The 22,780-nt window shown below is 42.0% G+C and overlaps 1 protein-coding gene across 1 annotated transcript; it reads left to right on the top strand.

The window, feature by feature from the left end:
- Positions 1-561: 561 nt before the first annotated feature.
- Positions 562-18,434, top strand: LOC101483399 (sphingosine kinase 1). Its single transcript, XM_004560691.3, has 5 exons — positions 562-1,036; positions 9,075-9,224; positions 13,004-13,098; positions 13,542-13,657; positions 14,623-18,434. The coding sequence occupies exons 1-5, from the start codon at positions 610-612 to the stop codon at positions 15,521-15,523; spliced, it is 1,689 nt and encodes a 562-aa protein (XP_004560748.1). The 5' UTR covers positions 562-609; the 3' UTR covers positions 15,524-18,434.
- Positions 18,435-22,780: the final 4,346 nt, after the last annotated feature.

The raw sequence follows: 22,780 nt of genomic DNA, 5'->3' as shown, positions 1-22,780 counted from the left end.
TATAAATGCTGGACTTTTACTTGTAATAGAGTATTTCTATGGACTGTAGTATATGTTTACTTATTTTTTCATTTTACTTGAACACTTCTTTTACACATATACGCTTGTGCAGGGGCAATTTTCATGTAATAAACTATCAAAGCACAGGATCCTGACAAGTCTGTTTACTTCTGGTGTGTCATCCAAACATCTGTGACTTCATTCAAGCAGGAAAAAAATAAAATAAAACAAAATAGGAGACATCGCCTGTTGAATTTTAGTCTGGAGTTTGTGAGTCAAATGACACGCAGTTAGTGTCTTAAAATGGACCTACTAGTTTTAAAATATTGTGTAAGACTTGGTGTCACTAGATAAAATCTGCTGCACAGATAAGGTGCAAAGTGTTTCATAAAGTGTGAGAAGGAGACGCGGTTGGGACGGTTCGTTCTGCGCTCTCCTCCAGCTCCATCACTGCCATTCCCCTTCCCAGTCACTAGGGAGAGACTCTGAACTAAGCAAGCTGCTGTTATTACGCTTAAAGGGTCCCACAGCAGGCTGGTAGAATCAGAGTGTGCACCGCACCGCCATCCGCTCACCGGCCTCCGGGACGCGTCGCACTCTCCGTCCGGGATGGAGAAAGACGCCTGTGATCCGGACCCATCCCGCCAGCGGAATGGGTTCGTGGGCGTGCTGTACGGGGAGTTCACCGACATGCTCAACGACAGGGTCCGCTACTCGGTGAGCTTGACGGAGAGCGCCCTGACCATTCAAAGAATCTCCTCTTCACCCGGCCGGACTAAGGTGGTTTTTAACTTGACCGACTGTGTCGGCTGTCGGGCGTACAGAGGGCCGGACAGCGCGGACGTCGGCGCTTACTTTACAGCCTATTTCTACCCGTTCAAGAGGCGCTGGATGAGCGCCGGAGTGACCCGGCACAGAGTGGAGCAGTGCTTTCGGGTCGCACTGGTCCAGGACCCGCTCGCCAACCTCCAGGAGGCTGAGAGGTGGGCTCATGCCATCAGAGATGCTTCGGCGCGCCAGGCGCCCCGGAGAGACGGTGAGTAAACGCACGGGTCACACGTGTGAAGCCTGAGATTCAACTTTATATTGTAAAATAAATAAATAAACTATATGTAGCAAAAAAAAAAAAGGCGAACACTGACAAATTTTATGTGCAGATGTTAAAGTATTCAGTGAGGTCAGGGGTGTGAGAAGGCCTTTCTGGCTCTCAGAAAGAGCCTCGTGCACAGATATCCAAAGCAGAGATCTCCAAGTCCCCGGAAAAAGAAAAAACAAACAAACAGGTTTGGCATAGAGGAAACACATTCCACTTGCTACTGTAACCTGTTCTACCTGCTGTGAACGGTTAGCAGTTAACTGCTGTCCCATTCATGCATGTAGCCCATGGTGGTGATTTTTGTTGGATATGAAGCTTCTTTTGAAAAACACACACGCATAAAAATGATCACTTAAGTAGTTGGATTTTCAACTGATCTTCTGTCAGCAGAGGCTGTAGCTGCTGTTCATCCTTCCATATTCGCGCTCAGTAAATTCCCACTGAGAGTTTATTGTTGATGGGTGGAGGAAAAAAATCACATCAAAACAGCGTCTGTTTTTCACCCAGCTTTGCAGCAGCCTCGTCTAATTAGGCCTCGTCATGTCTCGCTCTGTTTAAAATGCAGACGGTCCTCAAGTTCCTTTTGTCTTCCGATCTCATTATCTCCTCTGTGCTCCAATCTGGTATACAACAACAGGATAATTAACGTGAATACTGTATGAGAAGAGTTTATGCGCCTAATTATCACTATCACTCATTTGGGAACTGATTGGTGATACTTGCTGAGGATGCAGGGCAGAACAGTTTTGGTCTCAAAACTGTGATTCTGAATCCTCTTTGTCGGTCCGGCAATATCTCTTCACACCAGAAATATGAAAAGAAGAAGCGGATATTTGAGTGAGCGGTGACTAATTTGGAATGTTGAAGTGTTAGGATATGTAATGAGGTTGCCCTCCTGCAATAGCAGCCTCCAGGTGTACACAGCACACACACACACACACACACACACACACACACACACACACACACACACACACACACACACAGACTGGACGCTGTGATACTGCAAATTGTGACATCGATCTGATACCAATATAAATACAGGCCTGGTATTATCATACAATACTGATACCAATATTTTTGACCCATAAAGGCCGTTTGTGTTGGGCAGAGCAGTGTGTCATGATTCATGAGATGAATCATCATCAATTTGCAAATTCTGAAAACATTTATGATTTTTACCCCCCATTATTGTGAGTTAAGACAATACAATACACCTTTTAGCTTTTCATGTATTTTGAAACTGTTTTTTTTTTTTTAAACCTAAGATGTATATGTGACTGTCTTTAAAGCACTTTTGGTCAGCTTTTGTTGGTTAAATGTTCTTTAGGATATAAATAAAACTGACTTGGCAGTCAACAGAAAAAAAGTTTTTATTCCCCTGTTCAGTTCAATGGGCTGTATACTCAATTTAGAGGATGGAAACTAAATATCGATCCTATTACACTAGTATCAAACTAATACTGATACCAGCATTGGTATCGACACTCTCCATATTTGGATCGTTCCACCCACTTCTACTGTGTGATGAGGAACATCCAGCCTCCCTCTGCTTCTGAACTGTTTATTTGCGGCAGGCAGACAGATGGTAAGCTCAGGGTAACTTGGTTGCTCACTGGACTCCGCATCAAAGTGCTCCAGCCTGGGAGCATTTCAGTCAGACATACTAATGAACCGGCTCAGGCCTCTAACAGTTTGTAGCCTTTTATTCCTAGCTTTCTTTCACTTGTCTTCTTCTTTTGAACGCAGCATCTCACGCGATGATGTGATCATATCATTAATTCTTAAGCTTGTTTTAGCGTTCCAGGTCCGGTCGAGCTAATAAAAGAGCATTTAACGGAATATATTATGTGCTTTAAGTGAATAATGTTGTACTAATGATGTTGCAGAATTGCTGCTTGTCACAGAGGAAGCAGGGGAAGTCAGAGTGACTCACTAATCCCCAATAGTGTATTTACCCCCTGAGTTAATTGCATGCCATCTCATCTGGGATTGCAGATGGAAAGGTTGGATTAAACGTGCAACCACTGCACAAGATTGGTATTTAGGCAGGGAGTTATCACGGTGACACACTTACACTCAGATATAAAGTGATTTAAACGTGTAATCTAATCTATGAAGGTGTAGTTTACAGTGAGGCTGGAACTCTGCTAATTTAGCTACTGTTCTGATGTCTATCACAGTGGTAGCGTCGCAGGGTTTTTTATCCTCACTGTGGGTTCACTGGAATGAATGCGCTGTAAATAATGAAGAGCACACACTATGATACAGTCCTGCTGCTTAGAAGATCCGCTGGGAGATTGCATGCGAAAGAATGAGATGATAGTTACTTGATTTGACTTATCTTACAAGCGCCTGCTTTTTTTTGGCTACTAGCCGTATCCTTTTTTGGCTCTTCGGATATCTGATAGAAGGCAGATTGTAAATTCCACTTTTTTTTTTTACATGACATGTTTCCTTCTTTCCTTCCTGCTACACTGGTACATCATCAATGAGGATTTGTCTTGAGTTACTCCAGAAAAAAGTGGGGCCGCACTTTTTAAAATCTGCAAATAAGCTTCTCCAGTGGTGATGTGAGTGTGATCCTGGCACCCACTGTGTCTGCTATTTAAGATGAAGAGTGCAAAAGAGAAGGAGAAGAGGGTAGGAGCTACGAGTAGTGGTGTGCCATACTGCAAATGTTGGTATCAACCCTATACCAAATAAATACAGGGACTGCTGATACTGATACAATACTTTCACCGTATAAAGGCAGCTTATGTAGGTGTGTCATGACTTTTAAGATCATCATCACTTTGCAGATTCTGAACTGATTTTAATGACCTAATTTGACCTAATGACCTAATATTGAATTTACTTTGGGTCAGCCTCTGTGGTTTAAATGTGCTATGGACTAGAAATAAAATAGGCGTGACAGTCAGCAGAAAAAGGTTCAGGTATTTTTCAAAGTAGGTATATTATTTAATTTAAAAAACAAGACTATTTAACACAATTCAGTCAGCTTAGAAATGACGTATCGACTCTGTTGCACTAGTATTGTTCCAATATCGATACCAGCACACTAGTATCAGTATTTGGATTGATCCGCCCACCTCTAGTGCTCTGCTACCTCAAAAGCAACTGTTTACTAGAAGCTTTGGGGTCAGGTGCGCCTGTCATTGTGTGATCTCCCATGGGGCCCTCCACTGAAGCAGTCATGTCTTCCTCATTGAAGGAGTCGAGAGCTAAAAATGCGTCACGAGAAGACCTCTCACCCCGGCCAGCATCTCGGTCCCCCTTGAGCTTCTGTCTTCTGCTCTGTGACACATGGCTGTGATGGGCTGTCAGCCGCTGCCACAGCGGGCACTGGTGTTTGTACTCTCTGGACGTCTTCTCCTCCTCTCCAGCAAACACTCGCCCAACCTTGGAATGCAGTGTGTGTATGTGTGTGTGTGTTGGCAGATGCTTCTTTGCTGCCTGAATTTAGTGCTGCTCCTGAACAGGAATGCTCTCAGTAAATAACCCACATATTTGTTTCTGTTCCAGGAGTTTTCATTCAATGTTTTCATGTTTTAACAAATCCCACCTGTGCTGCCGCTTGCGAAACTTAGAAGCACATTTTGTCTTTATTTAGATTTTTTTTTTCCTTTATAGACGTACACCTTTTTGGAAATGAGGTGGCAGATTCTCTCTGTCAGCGCGACACTTGTTAGTTCTGACACACTGTCATTTCCCGTCTGCCTGTCACCTCGCTGCCGGTGTGTGTTTACCCACTCGTATCTGTGAAATGCACACCCTGAAGATTTTGTGGCAGGATGATGCCTGCAGGTATCTGACTTCACATCCCAGACAGACTTCACATTCACATTCATATAACCCCTATAAGTCCCTGTCATATGCACAGGTGACACAGAGGTCAGGGAAGTAGAAATGTCTGGGAAGTTGTTGTTTTCAGAAATCTTCTTCAATGTGGCCTGTATGTACTGTCTGGGTATGCCTACTTAAATCAGCCTCATTTTATGAGCAATTTCCCAATGTATACCATGCAAATCTTCTGAAATTAGAGTATAAATTTCACCAGCAGTACTTACTAAAATATGAAAACAGCAGAGCACAGGATTACTGATATGCAGTTTTTAAGGAAAGAAGTAGCTTACAAAATTAATGAGCTATTCTACAAGACAGGAGACAAGTAGTTTTAGTTACCATTACTGCTGATAATACTGCTTATCAGTGCTGCTGTGCAACATGGGTTCAATGAGATAACATCAAAACACAGAAAGAGAAAGAAAATCTATTTTTTTCATTTTAATCTGATAAGCTGCATGTGCATATTTCTTTCTCCCACCGTAATCTCAGTTTTGTAAGAGACCCAGTTCATATACACTTGCAGCCACTTCATTAGGTACACCAGTTAAACTGCTTGTTAATGCAAATATTTAATCAGCCAATTGCATGGCAGCAGCTCAGCATATGGACATAGTCAAGTTGGCCTGCTGAAGTTCAAACTTGGCATCAGAATGGGGAAGAAAGACAATATACGTGGTTTTCAATGTCGCATGGTTGTTGGTGTAAGACGGGCTGCTGCTGATCTACTGGGATTTTTCCTACACAGCCATCAGGGTTTACAGAAAATAGTCTGAAAAAGTGGAGCAGCAGTTTTCTGGGTGAAAATTTTGTTGATGCCAGATGTCGAAGGAGAATGGTCAGACTGCTTTGAGGTCTGAGGGAGGCACCCGTGCCTCAAATTAGCATTTTTTACAACCAGAATATGCACAAGAGCATCTCTGAATGCAGAACTGAACCTTCAAGCAGAAGGGCTACAGCAAAACAGAAGACCAGACCAGGTGCCACTATTATTAGCTGAGAGAAAACTGAGGCTACAGTTTGCATGGGCTCACTAAAATTGGAAAAGAGAAGATTGGAACAATTTTTGCCTGGTCTGATGAGTCTTGATTTTGATTTGCGGTATTCAGATGGTAGTGTCTGAATATGGTGTAATCGGCATGAAAGCATGGATCCATCCTGGCTTGTATCAACCGTTCAGGCTGGTGCTGGTGGTGTGATGGTGTTGGGGATATTTTCTTGGCACACTTTGGGCACCTTAGTACTAATTAAGAATTGTTTAAAATACCACAGTCTACCTAAACATGCCCACCACATTTCAGCCACGTTAGCAGCCTGTGACTCTCAAAATTGCAATTCTGTCATATCACTGTCACATATGCAAGAATTCGTCACCAGGCATGTTTTTACATATGTTTTGGAACTGTCCAGTCATATCTGACTTTTGGGTCTTTGTAAACGCTGTGCTATCTGATGTACTTGAAGTTTTTTTACACCTCAATCCTGGTCTTTGCCTCCTTAATGATACCTCTGACATGTCATTAAAATGAATTCAACGCAAAATGTTGCAAGATTTCTGCACCTTGCACCCATCATTGTAGATGCTAAACACTTTGGCATTATTATTGCAGACATATTAATGTTCTGATGATAACATTTAGCTTAAAAAACCCCCAGCTTGGCTCTTTATTAGCTACATTAGGTTATGTTATCTCAATGCTTGCAGTGATTCTCAATTAGAACACATTCATGAAGATCTGAGAAAATCCCTGCTGTAAATTAATGCAGCAATGGGCAGTGGGTTTGTTTCAAAGTAAAGCTACACAGGCTAGAATGAGTTAGGTGGGGGACTGAACACTGTTTCTTTCTTTTGTTGCATTATTCTATTTGAATCACTGACAAAAACTCACAGGTGTAATAAGCATAGTTCAGGATGAGCACATCTTTTGCTTTATGTGTCATATATCCCAGTGTGAAAAATGCTAAAGGTGTTTGCTTTAACAAACAAGAATGCCTGTGTTGGGTTTGACCCTTTTCAAGGGTGTCTGTAGGTATTGAATGGGATGATTTTCAGCCCTGCAGACTTGAAAGCCCAAATTTGAAAGCCCTTTCACTATCAGCAGCCATTTTCCACTGTATTCTGGAAGTATAGATAGGACCTTTGTGTCTGGATGCCACATTGTGCTCAGATTCAAGTAAACAACAATGCTAACCCTGTGTGACTGAATGGAGGCACAGTTTGGCATGCACCTGTGTTTTTGCCCTCTCACCTTATTCTTTTTGGCGGGTTCACACCTCTTTCTCTGAGATATTTTCGTACCGTCACTGTTTCCTGTCATCACAGGCCATATAAAGTAGAGGATGGCAGTAGCACAGACAGGTCACAGACCTGGAAATTGAGGTTATAAACTATCAAGAGGACAAATACCCTGACAGCTCAGCCAGAGCCAACAGATAGTGAGTCAAAACAAAGACGGCAAAAGCATTTGCTCTGTCAGTTCTAAGGTTAAAAACGACAGCTGAAATTACTAAATGATGAGGATCTTTTTTTTGTTTTTTACATCTGTCACATTTTATGATTCTGAGAAACTTTGCTTGCCCGATACCGAAGGCAGTATCATCTACAGCCATGTATTTATGGCAGAAATCAATACCGGTTCTGCTCTCCGTGCCCCAAAATGGGATGATGTTTTTGTCCTTTCTGATTCATTTGATATGGTCTCTGGCGAGTCTGTGTGTGCTCTAAAGGTCAGGAGCGTCTGCTGCAAAATCCAACTCCAGTGGGGGAAACTACTCTGTAAAAGCTGCAAATCCTTTTAGTTGCAACCAACAAGTATTTTACAATTAAATCTGCAGTAGGCAGAAATCTTTTCCAGATTTCTGCCTACTGCAGATTTAAAATTAGACAGCTCTCCTCCCGCAGCTCTCTGTTTTAAGCCCCCAAACAAATGAGCATGGGCTAAAAATAATTAGCTGCCCTGGGATTTAAAACCCCACTCTCACTGGTGAATGTCATTTACTTAACCCATTACGCTACCACATCTCCTGCGCTCTTTCTCTACATTTCACTTTCAGTTTTTCTGCAACTTTATATTGTTCCTTTAATAAGCTTGCAGAAGTCTAGTTCCCTCTCAGAACTTTCAGATTAGAATATGATGAAAAGTTGTAGTTAAGATATTGCAAAGTCCTGTAGTAGCCCTTACTACGATCATTACTTTACATTTCGCAGTTGATTTTTGGCATCAGGAGCAATGTGGGGAATCATTGTCTGTCTACAGGATGCACTGTCATGTGGACAATCTACTATAACTTCATCATTATTCTACTTCTGACAGTGGTTATTTTGGGGAAAAGGATGTTGAAGATGGAGCTGCCAAGCAAGCAGCGTTTAATTTTTAATTATAGTTATTGTCGGGGACTTTTTTCAATCAGAACTAGAGGCGGGACAAGGTTGGAAGTGATCCAATCACAATCTTGTGAAGGTTAAATGTACACATTTGACGTGAAGTGGTACAGCTATATTGTTTTTTTCTTTTCTTTTTTACCAATTAGCAGTGGTGTGCAGTTTTTTTTTTACCAAGTAAATACAGGGCAAGTGTTGCCAATACCAGTACAGGTGCTGATACTTTTAATTTGTAAAGGCAGCTTATGTAGGGGAGAGCACTGTGTCACGATTTAATCATCATCAATGTGCCAAATCTGACCAAGTATACCAATGCTGATACTGGTATTTGACAGCTAGCATCCACAGTGCACATGTGCCCTTGAGTAAAAAGGCAGAGTCCCTAAAAACCTCAGGAAAATGGATATTCTCATTCCATTAATCTGTCTTCTCTTGAAAGACACAAGCAACAGGAGGATTTCCCTCATGGGGACGACAACATGTCACGAGTTGCTAATAATACATGGTGAGATCTCGAATGAGAAGCATCTGTAAGCCCTCTCTCTTTGAAGAAAGTAGCATGTCACATTAAAATGAAGCGTTGTCAGCCTGAATGCTCTCACGGCCCGTGCCTTTACTGCCTCATCCTTCTTTTTTTTGTGCCAAAGAGACCCTGAGGGAAAAGGCTGCCCTTATACATTCTTTAAAAATCCTACTCCTTCATCTCTGTCCTCGCCTTCACTCACATCCACCTTCCTCTGCCTCTCTCAGGTGTGGCGTATATGGAGGTGCGTCGGCCTTGCAGAATCATGATGCTGGTGAATCCTCAAAGCGGGCGCGGACAGGCTCTCCAGCTTTTCACCGGCCACATACAGGGCATGCTCACGGAGGCCTCTGTTCCCTACACGCTTGTCATCACAGGTCAGTGGATTTCCCGCACTCGTAAATATGTTTTCCCTGTGCGGTTGGCTGGCAATGTTCTCAAGGTCACCTCCATATGAAAATATCAGATTGAAGTCTTTAACCCCACCGTGGACGATCATTTAAAGAACCTGCCAATTACACACACACGCACATAAGTTGACATAACTGCACTCTAAAACAACTTTTAATCTCTGCAGGAATTATGCATTGCCTGTGTGATCACAAATTTACAAACCACATGTTCAAACACGAGTATGAGCAGGCACTCAGGCACATGTGCAGTGATACGCATTTAATATCTCTCTCAAGCTGCTCCATATTCCATATGAATTGCTTATGCTTTTTGTGAATTCAAACAGTGTTGCGTTGGTTGCTGTCATCAGAGGCTTTAAGCTCAAAGTGACCTCCCTCGGGATACCAATAAGCTGATAAAGAAATATAAAAAGGCTTTAATACCCAAACATATGGAATAAAATATAAGCACATAGACTCATTTACCCTCCTGCCTTTAACTTTAACTATACAAAGTTTGATAAAGCCTTTATAAGCCTATGTCAACCACTGGTTTATAAAATCATGTTCTAAAGCCTCAAGCCGCTATCATGTGTTTACCAGCCAAGCTAGCAACCTTGGCAGCAACCTGCATTCATATATTTTGTTTGTACGTTGCATAGATGACTCAACAAAAAATTGTTTTTCAGGGCTTTCATTGCAGCCAGTGGATATGTGGGACAATCCTACCCACTCCATCCATTAATCCTTTACATTGAAGATCAAATAAATCATCAGCATATACAGCATTTACAGTTAAGACTGCATTTTATAAATTACATTCATTCTTTGATTTCCACATGCACGGTTCACCCGCATGCAATGAAAGCCTGTTCAAATGTGATTGGTCAGTAGTACCTGGTCTACAAACAAAGTACTAATGGAAAGCAGAAAGCTCCCAGTGGCAATAATGTTGTTCCTTACTACAGACTCTCCGTTTTCATATGTATGTAAGTGTTTATACGGACTGCTATTTCAGTGCCTTGAATTAACTGAGTTGAAGCTCAGCAGAGAGCTACTGGCTACAACTGTGTCAGAACCGATATTTCATGTACCTAATAATGCATAATTTAAGCCTTCATCAAATTTTGGTTAAGGAAAAGAAGAAGTCATCTCCGGTACCACTTTACACAAAGTTATAGAGAGAAAAATATTTTTTATATCAGCTTGTCTTTACTTCAGTCATAACATTGGCCAATTTAATGGGAATCTACCACTTGTGCCAGCCTCTAGAACAGGGGTAGGCAACTCGAGTGCCAGTGGCCTGCAGGTTTTAGATGAGTCCTGCTAATTTGATGTCTAAATGACCTCCTCAACATGTCTTGAAGTTCTCCAGAGGCCTGGTAATGAACTAATCATCTGATTCAGGTGTGCTGACCCAGGGTGATATCCAAAACCTGCAGGACACCGGCACTCAAGGCCTGGAGTTCGACACCCCTGCGCTAGAAGTGAACTTCTCATTAGCGATCGTGATTGACTACAATTATGTGTTTGATAACACTAATTGGATTGATCATATCTCAGAACAACCCTGAAAAGTCCAATGAACTCATTGAAGAACTAAAGCTAAGTCCATGCCAGGTAACCAACCAATTTAAATGAACTCAACCAGTTCTACCAAGAAGAGTGGTCAAATGTCCTGCCAGAATTATGCCTGACGTTTGTTGCTGGTTAACAAATCATTTGGTAGAGGTGTAATTTGCTAAGGGACATTTAACCAAATAGTGGGGATGTATGTATACATCTGGGCAAGAATGCATACTTTTGACCCTGTATAGATACAAGAAAATCCTAAATAACTTCCAACTTTTGCTCCTAATTCATGCTTTTTAAACTCGCCAAAGATGTATGTAGGTTTCAGTTATTGTGCGAATGTACTGTTTATAAGGTTGGGGCAACCTGCAGTCAGCTGAGACTGAAGAAGTCACTTGGATGAGTGACGAAATGTTTCTCCCGTTGAAAACGCTACGTCCAGATGAACAGAATGAACCTTTTGGGATATGCTGTAAAATCATTCCACGCTGGAAAAAGAGCAGTTCAAAGAAATCATTAAAAGCCCCAAATTATCATTACATTCGTGCCCATGATTAGTGTATGTGAACTTCTCACCACAACTGTAAAAGCACTGTCTTCTTATTCAGTCCTGGAGGTTACCACTTGCCTCCAGCCAAACCCTGCTTGACAGAATCAACAGAAGCAGCTGTTGCTTCTAGCATCAGCTTGGTAGCGTGTAGCTCAATGTGAGATGAACCACAACAGCAAATTCAAAAAATAACAGGACAGGCTCTGTGTTTGTTTATTTGAGAGAGGCTGCTGATGTGTACTCATTATACAGACCTCTGGGATTCAAAGGAAGGCTGGCAGCTGGGTGGGGAGGTAAACAGACAAACAACAATAACTAATGTTAAACAGAAATAAGGTGGGGGTAGGGAACACTAAAGGGCTTCTTTGGTCTGATACAGATTAACTGGCATAAACCATTTACTGGGACAGGTCCTTGATGACTGTATCACACTGCCTTAGCCTGAGGAAGGACAAGTACCAGTGGAGGCACCTCTTGTGTCAGCATGTACCTTTTACATACTGTATGAAGTGCACCAAGTTTAATCTTTACCCAGCTTAACCTCAGAAGGAGGCACACGAAGGTGACACAACTTGGGAACAGCTGTATTTAAAGTGGAATTTACTGAGGATTTTAAACAGAGCAAAATCTTTGGTAGTCGTGTGCAGATGGTGGAAAACTCAACAGCGAGCGTGCCAGGTGAAAACTTTGTGGCACCTCTGCCGTCAGGTTTAAGGCTGTATGCGTGACAGCGACCTCTTGAATAAGGAAGTGGCTAGGAAGTAAAGCATCAACTCCCTCGGCGGGCTCAAGTTGCTGAGTCAGCTGTGCAGTGCAGTTACTCCCTCTGCTTCAGTCTGTCAACACAGCACTGCATCAGTGCCTCGAGCCTCCCCAGCAAACAGCAAACAAACAGCAGCAACATGGGGAGCACCGCTGGGGAAAGGGAGACCCAAGAGACTTTCCAGGCATGGGGGTTGTGGGGAAGACAGGTAAAAATTGAGCAAAGTGAAAAGAAAAGACGATGCCACTGTTTTTATTTCCATCAATAGATCAGAAAACAGTATTTCAACCATGATGTGAGCGTATCAGTGTTTGTTAATTTCATATCTGCCGTCCTCTTTTACCATGCACGACTTCACTGCGGAGTGTCGGCTGGCGGGACGGTAGAATTTGATGCTGACAGGATGAGCCCCCTGCAGAGGGACCTACTCAATGATGCTGCCAATAAAACTAGGCTTAACAAATAGCTCAGCGCATTAACCAACATTCATGCATGCACACACACACACACACACACACACACACACACACACACACACACACACACACACACACACACACACACACACACACACACACACACACACACACACACACATTCAGATATTTGTCAGTCACAGATGTTTGCAGGCTGGCTAAAGCTGCCTTGGAGCTGTTGAATAGCCACTGGATGGGCTAATGTGATATGTCTGCCCTGATAAGGGGAAATTGAATCTCTTTTCTGCCTAATCTCCCTGATCCTACCCCAAAGGCTGGCGATAAAGGGGAGCATATTTCTTTCACTGACCTTGCCCTTTTTTTTATGTCTTTGCTACGTCCTGCATTTCACCGCACTTTCTGCTTCGTGTTTTACTTCTCGATCTCCTCTCGTGTCTTCCAGAGCATCAGAACCACGCTCGGGAGCTGGTGAGAAAGGCGGACCTGTCGCAGTGGGATGCACTGGTCATCATGTCTGGAGATGGGCTGCTGTTTGAGGTGCTTTAACTTTACTTGGCAAGGACACAAGTGCTAATCAGCTGCGGATGAAAATCATACAAACTCTTACAACCCTGCCCTATTCTCAGGAACTTCTTAGAATAGGACTATAAAAATTTAATTTGTTCTCAATCTTGACAAAAGAGCTGGCACCAGATAAATAAAAGCCTTAATTTTTTCTGTGGATGTTTTTCAAGCTATGATGTAGAATATAAGTAATGTCAAGGTTTTTCTTTCTTTTTTCTTTTTTGCTTTTGATTCTCTGATTCTATAAATCTTCCACCGTGGTACCTTCATGTTTCCTGGAAGCACTACACTTAACACAGAACAGCTGTAACTATGAGAGAAACACTTTTTATCAGAACTTGCAGTCTTCCACAGTCACTACTTTCTATTTAGAACCACAGTCTGATTCTGCTCTTCTATTCTTCTTGCTTATTCAGGTGATAAATGGTCTTATGGACCGAGAGGACTGGCAAGAGGCCATTCAGATCCCTCTGGGTATTCTACCAGGTGGCTCCGGCAATGCCCTGGCTGCATCCGTCCACCACTACTCACAGTGAGTTGATCCATTAATGAGTCATTTAAATGCATGGGCTAACAGTCCAAAAGATAAACCTTCCTCAGTTTTGGAAAAAAAAGACAATTTATCTCATGCTTGTGTAATTATGCCAAAGGCTGACTGGGCACATCATTTCCTCAGGAGAGAAACAAGACTTTCAACTGCTTTGCTGTGCGGCAAGGTCATTTCAGGTTCCTCCAACTCTCAAAGGAATGATGTAATGGGTTTAAAAACTGGCACATTATGAGTGATTATAGTCCAGAGTGCAGCTGGGGAACATGTTGACCCAGCACATGTTCAAGGTGTCATCTCCATCTGCTGGTTGGTTGTTAGCACAACATCAAAGGGGCGAACAGAAATATACACTAATGAGTCAAAACATTATGGCCGCCTCTGACTAACAAGCTGTTGGGCCTTCAGTGCAGCTCTGACCTACTGAGTCATGGACTTATAACAAGATCTGAAGGTCTGTAGGTGTAGCACTGAAACTTTGAAGATCCGAAGTTTTGAGATCAGACTTGATCAATGACACCCTCCAAGACCAAACTGCCAGTTCAGTAGTTAAATGTTGTTCAGTAGCATGCTGTTGCTACAGTAATATCAGCATTATGTGCAGCAGTGAGTTTATTTAATTCATTATGTGTCTATTTGTGAGCATTTGTAGTGCTTTAGCTCATTCACACATTTGTCACCCCAGTTTTTGGGGTTCTGTGTTTTTAATGTTAGTTTATTTTTAATGGAGAGAAAGAGAATATCAACCTTGCCTGAGGACATGGTGGTTGATATTCTGTCTCTTTCTATTAAAATGAAACTACCATAAAAGTTAGAGACTTTTCATTTCTTTGGCAGTGAGTAAACTTACAAATTTAACAGGGGTTCAAATAATTTTTCACCCCACTGTAGTCCCATGTAGTAGTTGTGAAATTGAGGCTTACCTCATGATCTCTTAAACAACTTTTCAGGTCACCTCCAGCATGGAATGAGGAGCTTCTGTTGAGCTGTGGTTTCATGCTGTGCAAAGGCCTGGTTGGCCCTCTGGACCTGGTGTCTGTCCACCTAGCCTCTAAACAGCGCCTCTTCTCGTTCCTCTCTCTGGCCTGGGGCTTTGTGGCAGATGTCGATATTGAGAGCGAGAAGTACCGCCACGTCGGAGCTATCCGGTTCCTTATGGGCACCCTGGTACGTCTGGCCTCACTCCGAGTGTATCAGGGCAGATTAGCATACCTTCCTGTGAAGGAAGCACCAAAACTTTCAAAAGGGAGCTTCACAACAAACCACCCACCCTCCACACCTCAGCACCCCTCACTCTGTTCTTCACTTCCTTGTCAGTTTATCCCCAACACTTCCCCAAACCCGAGCTCTCGCCATGGCACGAACTCAAACCACAACACTAGAACCAACTCTTCCAACAACGCCATCACCACCAAGAGGCCTCAGATCGAGAGTGACACCAAGACAAGAGCCCCTGTAGACTCTCTGCTCCCTGACCTGGAGCAACCTGTCCCAGACACATGGACAGTAGTCAAGGAGGAAGACTTTGTCTTGGTGCTGGCTATTTACCAGTCCCACCTGGCTGAGGACCTGTGGACAGTCCCTGGTGCAATGGCAGATGATGGTCTGATCCATCTGTTCTACGTGACAGCAGGAATCTCCCGGCCTGCCCTTTTGCGTCTCTTCCTTGCCATGGAGAAAGGTGGCCACTTGGCATGTGGCTGCCCCCACCTGGTGTATGAGAAGGTGAAGGCTCTGCGACTAGAGCCCATAACTCCACAAGGCATGATCACCGTGGACGGAGAGGTGGTGGAGTACGGGCCGGTGCAGGCTCAGATCCACCCCGGAATAGCTAGACTCATGCGTGGATGAATTTGGAGCATCACAACCTTTTCCTGGCTGTAGAGCTTTCTAGATTGGCCTTTTATACTCAGTGTCAATTTCTTGATCTGTGCTGGGTTTTTTGTTTTTAATTATTTTATGTTTTTTCAGAAGTGCCAAAGACATTTTATCAGCCTCTGTAAATTTCTCTATTTTTCTACTGAAACAACTTGTCCTATTTTTATGGATCTCCGTCCCCTCTTTCTCCAAATGTTTGATTCAGGGTCAAAGCCATGGATGGTTGGTCTTGCTGCTGGCTGGTCCAGGCTTAGGGAAATACGGAGGGATTATGTGTCTGTGTGAGTATGTGTGTGTGAGTGCATAAGAGAGAGAAATCTTTATGTATGTTTGTGTGTGAGATCGTGCATGAGAAGCTTTAGCGGGTGCTGGCGGAGGAGTGCATTGTGCTCTCTGCTGTCAGACCTCATAAGCATGGAACACGTGAAGAGAAGCACATTTCCCCTTCCTGGGAGACTCCTGGAAAAAAAAAATCAAACACACCGCTTGTACCCAGTGTACCACACCAGACCAATAATCTAACTCCTGGGCATCGCCTCCCTCTCAGCTTCATAGAGAGGAGATTTCTTAAAGAGGAAATGTAAATCTACCAAGGATTTCGCATTAACGGAGCTTTAATCTTTGATTAATGTGTGTTAAAAAAAGCAACAGCGAGATCTTGTCACATTAAGCTTTATCACTCTATGATGCCCACTCCATTTTCTTGAGCGTGGAAGCATTCATCAGCTGACAATGCATGAAGTGCTGGCAAGGTAGACAGAAACCCGGCCACCTGAGGTTACACCTCCACTGCTGGCCGCTCCTTTTCCTCTCCTCCTGTTCCATCTACAACCACCATGGATCTGCCTCTGCTCGCACGCAGATACACACTCTCACTTTCTTTCCCCCTTCCCCCTCCTCCTATGCACACACACACACACACAGATACACACGTACCCTTACATCTCTGCAGCACTTAGCGAGGGGGAGGTGCATGGTCTGCCACTGTGCATATGATCCCTACTCCTCTTGCCGTCTTAAGATTGTACTCATTCTCTCCCTCCCTCTGTTAACGAGCCATCAGCACCTAATGTGTCCTTAATATGAGGCTTTACATCTGTAAAACCATGCTCAATAGAGAGCCTCTCTTTTTTTTACTCATATGAAAGCTTTTAGGTGGGCTTCAAACACATATTAGACTGGTTGAAACACACTTAAATGGAGGAAGTAGGATTTCATTTTGAGTCTGTCAGCATTGAATATTGAGAGGCGTGCAATCAATGTGGGCAAAAGCTCTGCTCAGCTGTGTGGCCTTTCCTCTGGCTGTCAACGCAGCTGTGATGAGCATTAGTGTGCTGGAGAAGTGCAAAATGTTAGCATTATTATCCGTGCCCTCTCCACACACACACACACACACACTAGTTTAAATTATAAAAAATAATCGTGTTAACAGAGCAAAAGAAAAGATAAATGCAGATGCATCTGCTAAAAAGAAAATCACATGTAATGCTGAAGGTGAAAATATGTAATGTCGACAGGCAGGTAGAGATCAAAATTCTGAAGATCAGCTGCTTCAAGGTTTTGATGAATACATCACTGTCATCAGTGAAATACAGTCGGTGTGATGAGCTGAATTCGCACACCAGTTTCTGCTGCTTCTGGGGGTTCCATGAGTGATGGACCCTTTTTCTTTCTTAGAGTCGTAATGAAAATTATTGGGCAATGGCAGCCGGCCACCTGGACACTGGCTGAGACTGCTACTATTAGTTACACTGGGGTGGCCCAGAAACTTACGTCTCCATTTATTTTTCTGATAACACACATGCAGAAGTGCACCACCAGGAAACAACAGCTGCTGAGAAATGCTTCAAAAAGAAAAAGCATATTTTTTTTTAGTTCACTCTGTTCAGTAATAGACACAGTAATAGTAGACACATATAGTTCCCAAATAGGCCACCCCTGGCCACCACTTGGCTCCACCCCTGCAGTATATCATAGGCTGGATACCAGACAAAATGGTGCCTCATATGTTTGGATGAAAGCTGCACAGTGGTAATTACACTGGGAAAAATGAAATAAATAATTGCACGAGGGACTCAGGTGCTCTGCACATGCTCCATACCTCATAAAAACTTACAGCTCTTCTATTTCCTAAATCGTATTAAATTGCGCACATCAAATCCAGAAAACAAAATCAGCTCATGAGATGTTTATATTGGATCGTATTTTAATGATTGCTTATGAAGAGGGTAAAAACAATTCTTTAGTCCAGCCATCCTCTGTGTACATCACGTGATAAACACAGAGGATGGCTGATTTATTTATATAGTTTAGATGGATTATTTAGGACATCAAAATCCGACTGAATAATGTTTAAATACAAGTTAAATGTATCTTTAAAAACAACCTAGACATTTGAAACAAAACCCAAAAACAACTGAATTATTAATTTATTGCTGCTGTTATCTGTTTTATGATAAATCCTATAAGTAAATAGCAGTTTAAAATATAGCGGGTGAGGAAGATAATATCAGAGAATTATAGGACACCGCAGAAAAGGAGACAAACCTCTCTCCCTAATAATACTTTTACAGTCCTTTAATGAACTGCAATATACTTGAAGTTGACCTGACTCAATATGCATATTTTTGGTTTCCATCTTCACTGCAGTGCCGATCTTTTTCCTAATACTTGATTTTCCGTGCGTTCCAACTCATACCTGACATGCTGTACCTTCTACCCTTGCTGTGTCCTCAGCGATGCTATTCAGGTGCTTTGAATGCATTGTCACGCTCTCGAGGGTGCACTCCTGACATTGCTGTCGCCCGCCTGCACTGTTCATTATTAAATGTACATCTCATAAGGGTAGAGATGACCTATGCAAATGCCTTGTCATGGCTGCAGATAGTTGGAGTGAGGGTTCCCTCTGCTGGACCATCACTGAACATCGAGTGAAGGTTTTATCTGTGATAGTTTCTTCTTACATTATTCAATGCAATCTACTGAAACTACCACCTGCTTCCTGCTTTTTTAGATTTGCAGTGATGATTATCGTAGGCGGAGCTCAGCTGCAGAAGACATTGCATTCTTTGTTGTTATTAAAACCGAACATCCAGCTTATTGTAATGAAATATTGGGGAAACTTTTTGATACTTCCATTGAAGCACAGCTGCAAATAATAGCTCATCTCAGTGTAGGGTTTTGGCACACTGCTGTTAATCTACGGTACTATACTGTTGACTTGTTGTACCCTGTTGGCAGCAACATTTTTTTTCTCTATGTCAATAATGTTACAGCATTTTACAAATGATTTATGAAAAGTGAGACTATGAACTGATATTATACAAAACAATGATGTTTTTTTTTCTGTTCCTGTAAGAATCTGAATATGTTATCCTTTCTGTATCATGTACACTGTACTTAGGAAATTGTCAGTTTGTGTTTCTGTCAGTGCGTCATCCTGCCAAAACATGGTCCTAGAGAAACTCGCAGCAGGAACTACTACGCAGATAGATTTGAGTAGGTGTTTGTCTCTCTGTGGACAGATTGTGTCACCATTCAAGAAGTCAGGACATTTGTAAAGACAGGTCTGGTCCAAGGAAGCATTCGTGTCATGGCTGGAGTGATACACTCACAAGAAAACATCTGGTACATGTGTTATTTGTTTTATGTGATGTTATAAAGTGCTAAATAAGCTTTTAGTGCAGAACATCAATGGTTTAGTGCATTTGAATGTGTTATACTATTTGTGTCTATAAATAAAAAATGAAAAAAATATCTATACATGTGGCACAGTTTTGTAAATTGTGCCAATTAAAGAGCTTTTTATGTAAAATTAAGTAAAAGGAAAGACGTTTCTCTAGAAAGTGCCTTAGTCTTAAGCCAAGACAGCAGTTAGGTGGTGCACTGAAAAAATAAATAAGTGCATGAGAAAACAAACTGTTTACCATGTGAAATCACAGTTTAGCTTTATGAAAGACAGATTTTTTATTTCTTTTCGCATATGTCAGTGTTATACTGAGGCTCTGATCTGCACAGGTTACAATACAATCACAAAGAGTGCAAGTGAAGCGCTTTGACTGACTGTAAATGTTTAATAATGACATATAAGGGTGTTATTACGTCTATTCAACTGGCTGATGACAACCAGGCATTTATCATCTCCTTTTATTTTGTTATGAACTTCTTTAAAAAAAAAAAAGACCAATAAACACATTCATATACAAAAAATGCTTTATGTGTTGTTCTCTGATTCATTGAAAAGGTGTCAGGGCTGAGCAGCCGGTGTGGACCCAAAAAGCAGACAGGAGAGCGATGGAACAGAAGTTTGAAAGCCGAGCCATTTATTTGGCTGAAAAAACATGAGCACAAAACAAGGTAAAGCATACAGGGGTGTAAACTAAAACTAGAACCCAAACTGGCAAAACCTAGACTATCACAACTGTGACAAAGTCACATGAACATGATTCTGAGCAGGAGCATGTGAGAAACTATGATGAGAAAAACATGAACATGAGCATGACCTGAACAGAATTATGAAATACTTTAAAACAGACGCGCTAACACTGAAAAAAGGAAAGCTGTGGCTCAATTCAGGAGCTGCATCCTTCAGAGGACCCGGCCTTTGTGTCTACGTCTGGGCCGGGTCCTCCAAAGACAGAGAAGGCCGGGAGGCTGTAAAATGGGACAGTCCAGCCTTCAGATTTGCGTTACCACTGTCTCGGTGGAGTTTAATAAACTCAGCCGTCTGCTCCTTGCTATCTAAAATATAACAGGAGATTGGAGTAAATTCTCTACCATCTCACACTTCTCACATCATTTAAAGTGACTTATATATCATGTTTAACCTGAGTAGTGAACGACCGCGCGGGCCTGAAAACGATCCATCCATCCATTCGCGTCCGCTTATCCTTTTCAGGGTCGCGGGGGGCGCTGGAGCCTATCCCAGCTGTCATAGGGTGAGAGGCGGGGTACACCCTGGACAGGTTGCCAGTCTGTCGCAGGGCCTGAAAAGGATGTGCCGAGAATTCGTTGTTCTCGCCAGCTTTAGTGAGCCTTGACCTCTCAGTCACTGATCGAGCTGGTGGGTAACAGACGTCTCCGAAAACGGCAGAGCACTTTTGCAAATATGTGATGTCTTGATAAATCGAGAAGATATTTGAAGTTTACACAGCTACATTCTCACCTCAAAATATCTTAAAAGTTTATTTTCAGGCGAGAAAGAGTCATATTAAAACTCTTTAGCCGTGCTCCTCTGCCATTGCCGCGTTCGACAAGTATTTTTATATTATTATAAAAATATTATAAATACTAATTTAAATAATAAAGTATTGCAAAGAGTAATAAGAGTAATATTAAAATTAAGTAGCCGCTGCCATTGTTGAAAACTGGTATTGGCCGCATTTGGAGCAGCCTTCGAATTGGGACAGCCTTCTTTGCGTCGCTGTGATGTAATCGGCCATCAAATGCAGCCTCCAAAGGATGCAGCCCCTGAATTGAGACACAGCCGAAGACAGAGGACTTAAATATGCAGAAGGGTAATGAGGGAAGTGGAAACACCTGGGGAAACACAGCTGACACAAATGAACAAGACGCCACAGGGGAAGCAAAATTAAACAAACTGAACATGGAAACACTAGAGTTTCAAAATAAAACAGGAAATATAGAAACTGGGACATGCAAGCTTGACGCAAGAGAATGAGAGGGAGCGAAACACCAGGGGAACCTAGATAGACAAGGAGATAACACATGAAAAGAAAAAAAGACTCATTAACAAGGAGACATGGACAATAACATAAACTAGACTGAACTTCAACTAAACCCTAACTAAATAATAACACAAGAACGTAACATATTTTCAATTTAACATAAGAAATCAAAACTAGAAGATAAACTCAAAATGCTGGGTCACCTCCCTAACCCTCTGTTGAAAGTTATTAATATGTGTCCTAAACTAATGTGTTCCTAAACTGACAAATTCACACACTGGCCATGATTGATTGCCAGTATAATAAATGCTCTTGGTCCTCTTTCAACGTTTGTAAAACCATCTGTCAGGAACTTAGGGATTATCCTTGATCCTGCTCTTACGTTAGATAGTCATGTTAAATCTCTTGTTCGGTCTTGCTTTTATCATCTAAGAAATATTTCTAAATTGAGCTCTATAATATCCTATACCGAACTGGAGATTGTTATTCATGCTTTTATCTCATCACAACTGGACTATTGCAATTCCCTGTTTACTTGTTTAAACAAAGGTTCTTTGGAGCGTCTGCAGATCGTTCAGAATGCTGCAGCAAGACTTTTGACGAAAGCTTCTAAATATTCACATATAACACCGTTGCTTATGCAGTTACATTGGCTTCCTGTCGAATTTAGAGTCCATTTTAAGATTTTGGTTTTAACTTTTAAGGCTCTTCAACAACAAGCACCACCATATATTATTGAACTTTTACAGCCTTATGCCCCTAGTAGGTCTCTGAGGTCGAGTAGTCAGGGCCTACTTGTCATTCAGTATACGAGACTGAAAACTAGGGGTGATAGAGCTTTTGCTACTGTGGCCGCCAGACTGTGGAATTCCCTTCCTCAGGACTTACGATCCGCTGATTCATTGATTACTTTTAAAAAACAGCTAAAAACACATCTTTTTAAAATTGCCTTTTGCTAACTTTGTTTGTATCTTGTTTGTTTTTTTTATTTTTATAATCTGTTATATCTTGTAAAACACTTTGTGATTTCTATCTAGAAATGTGCTATATAAAATTTTTTTACTTACTTACTTACTCACTTTACTTGATTGTACACCTCATGGATTAGGAATAATCGGGCTGCTACTATATTCACATAAACATATTCAGTTCATCACATGGATATCTTTTGCTTATTGGAACAGTATTTGAAACGGTGCGTACAGGTACAGGTGATCACTTTCATAATTTAAATAAATCCAAGAACAGACCAGCCAAGTGAATGAAAAAGTAAGTAAATGCCTATTTTTATAAACTACAACGCAAAGATTTCTGTCAGGGATGTCAAACATAAGGCCCGCAGGCCAGAATTGACCCTGCAAAAGCTCCAATCTGGCCTTATGAGCGGCATTGGAAAATGTGAAGGACAGCATACATTTTGGACTTTTAACAGTATTTTCATAGGTTTTGCAGCTTCCCCTGACAATAAAGATTTCCCCCACAGTCATTCTTCTCTTTCTCCTCACCTCAACTGGCCTTGACAGATCACTCCCCTTCCCTGAGC

The sequence above is a fragment of the Maylandia zebra genome, linkage group LG4 (assembly GCF_041146795.1).
Source record: "Maylandia zebra isolate NMK-2024a linkage group LG4, Mzebra_GT3a, whole genome shotgun sequence".
Lineage (NCBI taxonomy): Eukaryota > Metazoa > Chordata > Actinopteri > Cichliformes > Cichlidae > Maylandia > Maylandia zebra.
The sequence above is the reverse complement of the archived record's forward strand: the minus strand, read 5'-3'. Positions and strand labels throughout refer to the sequence as shown.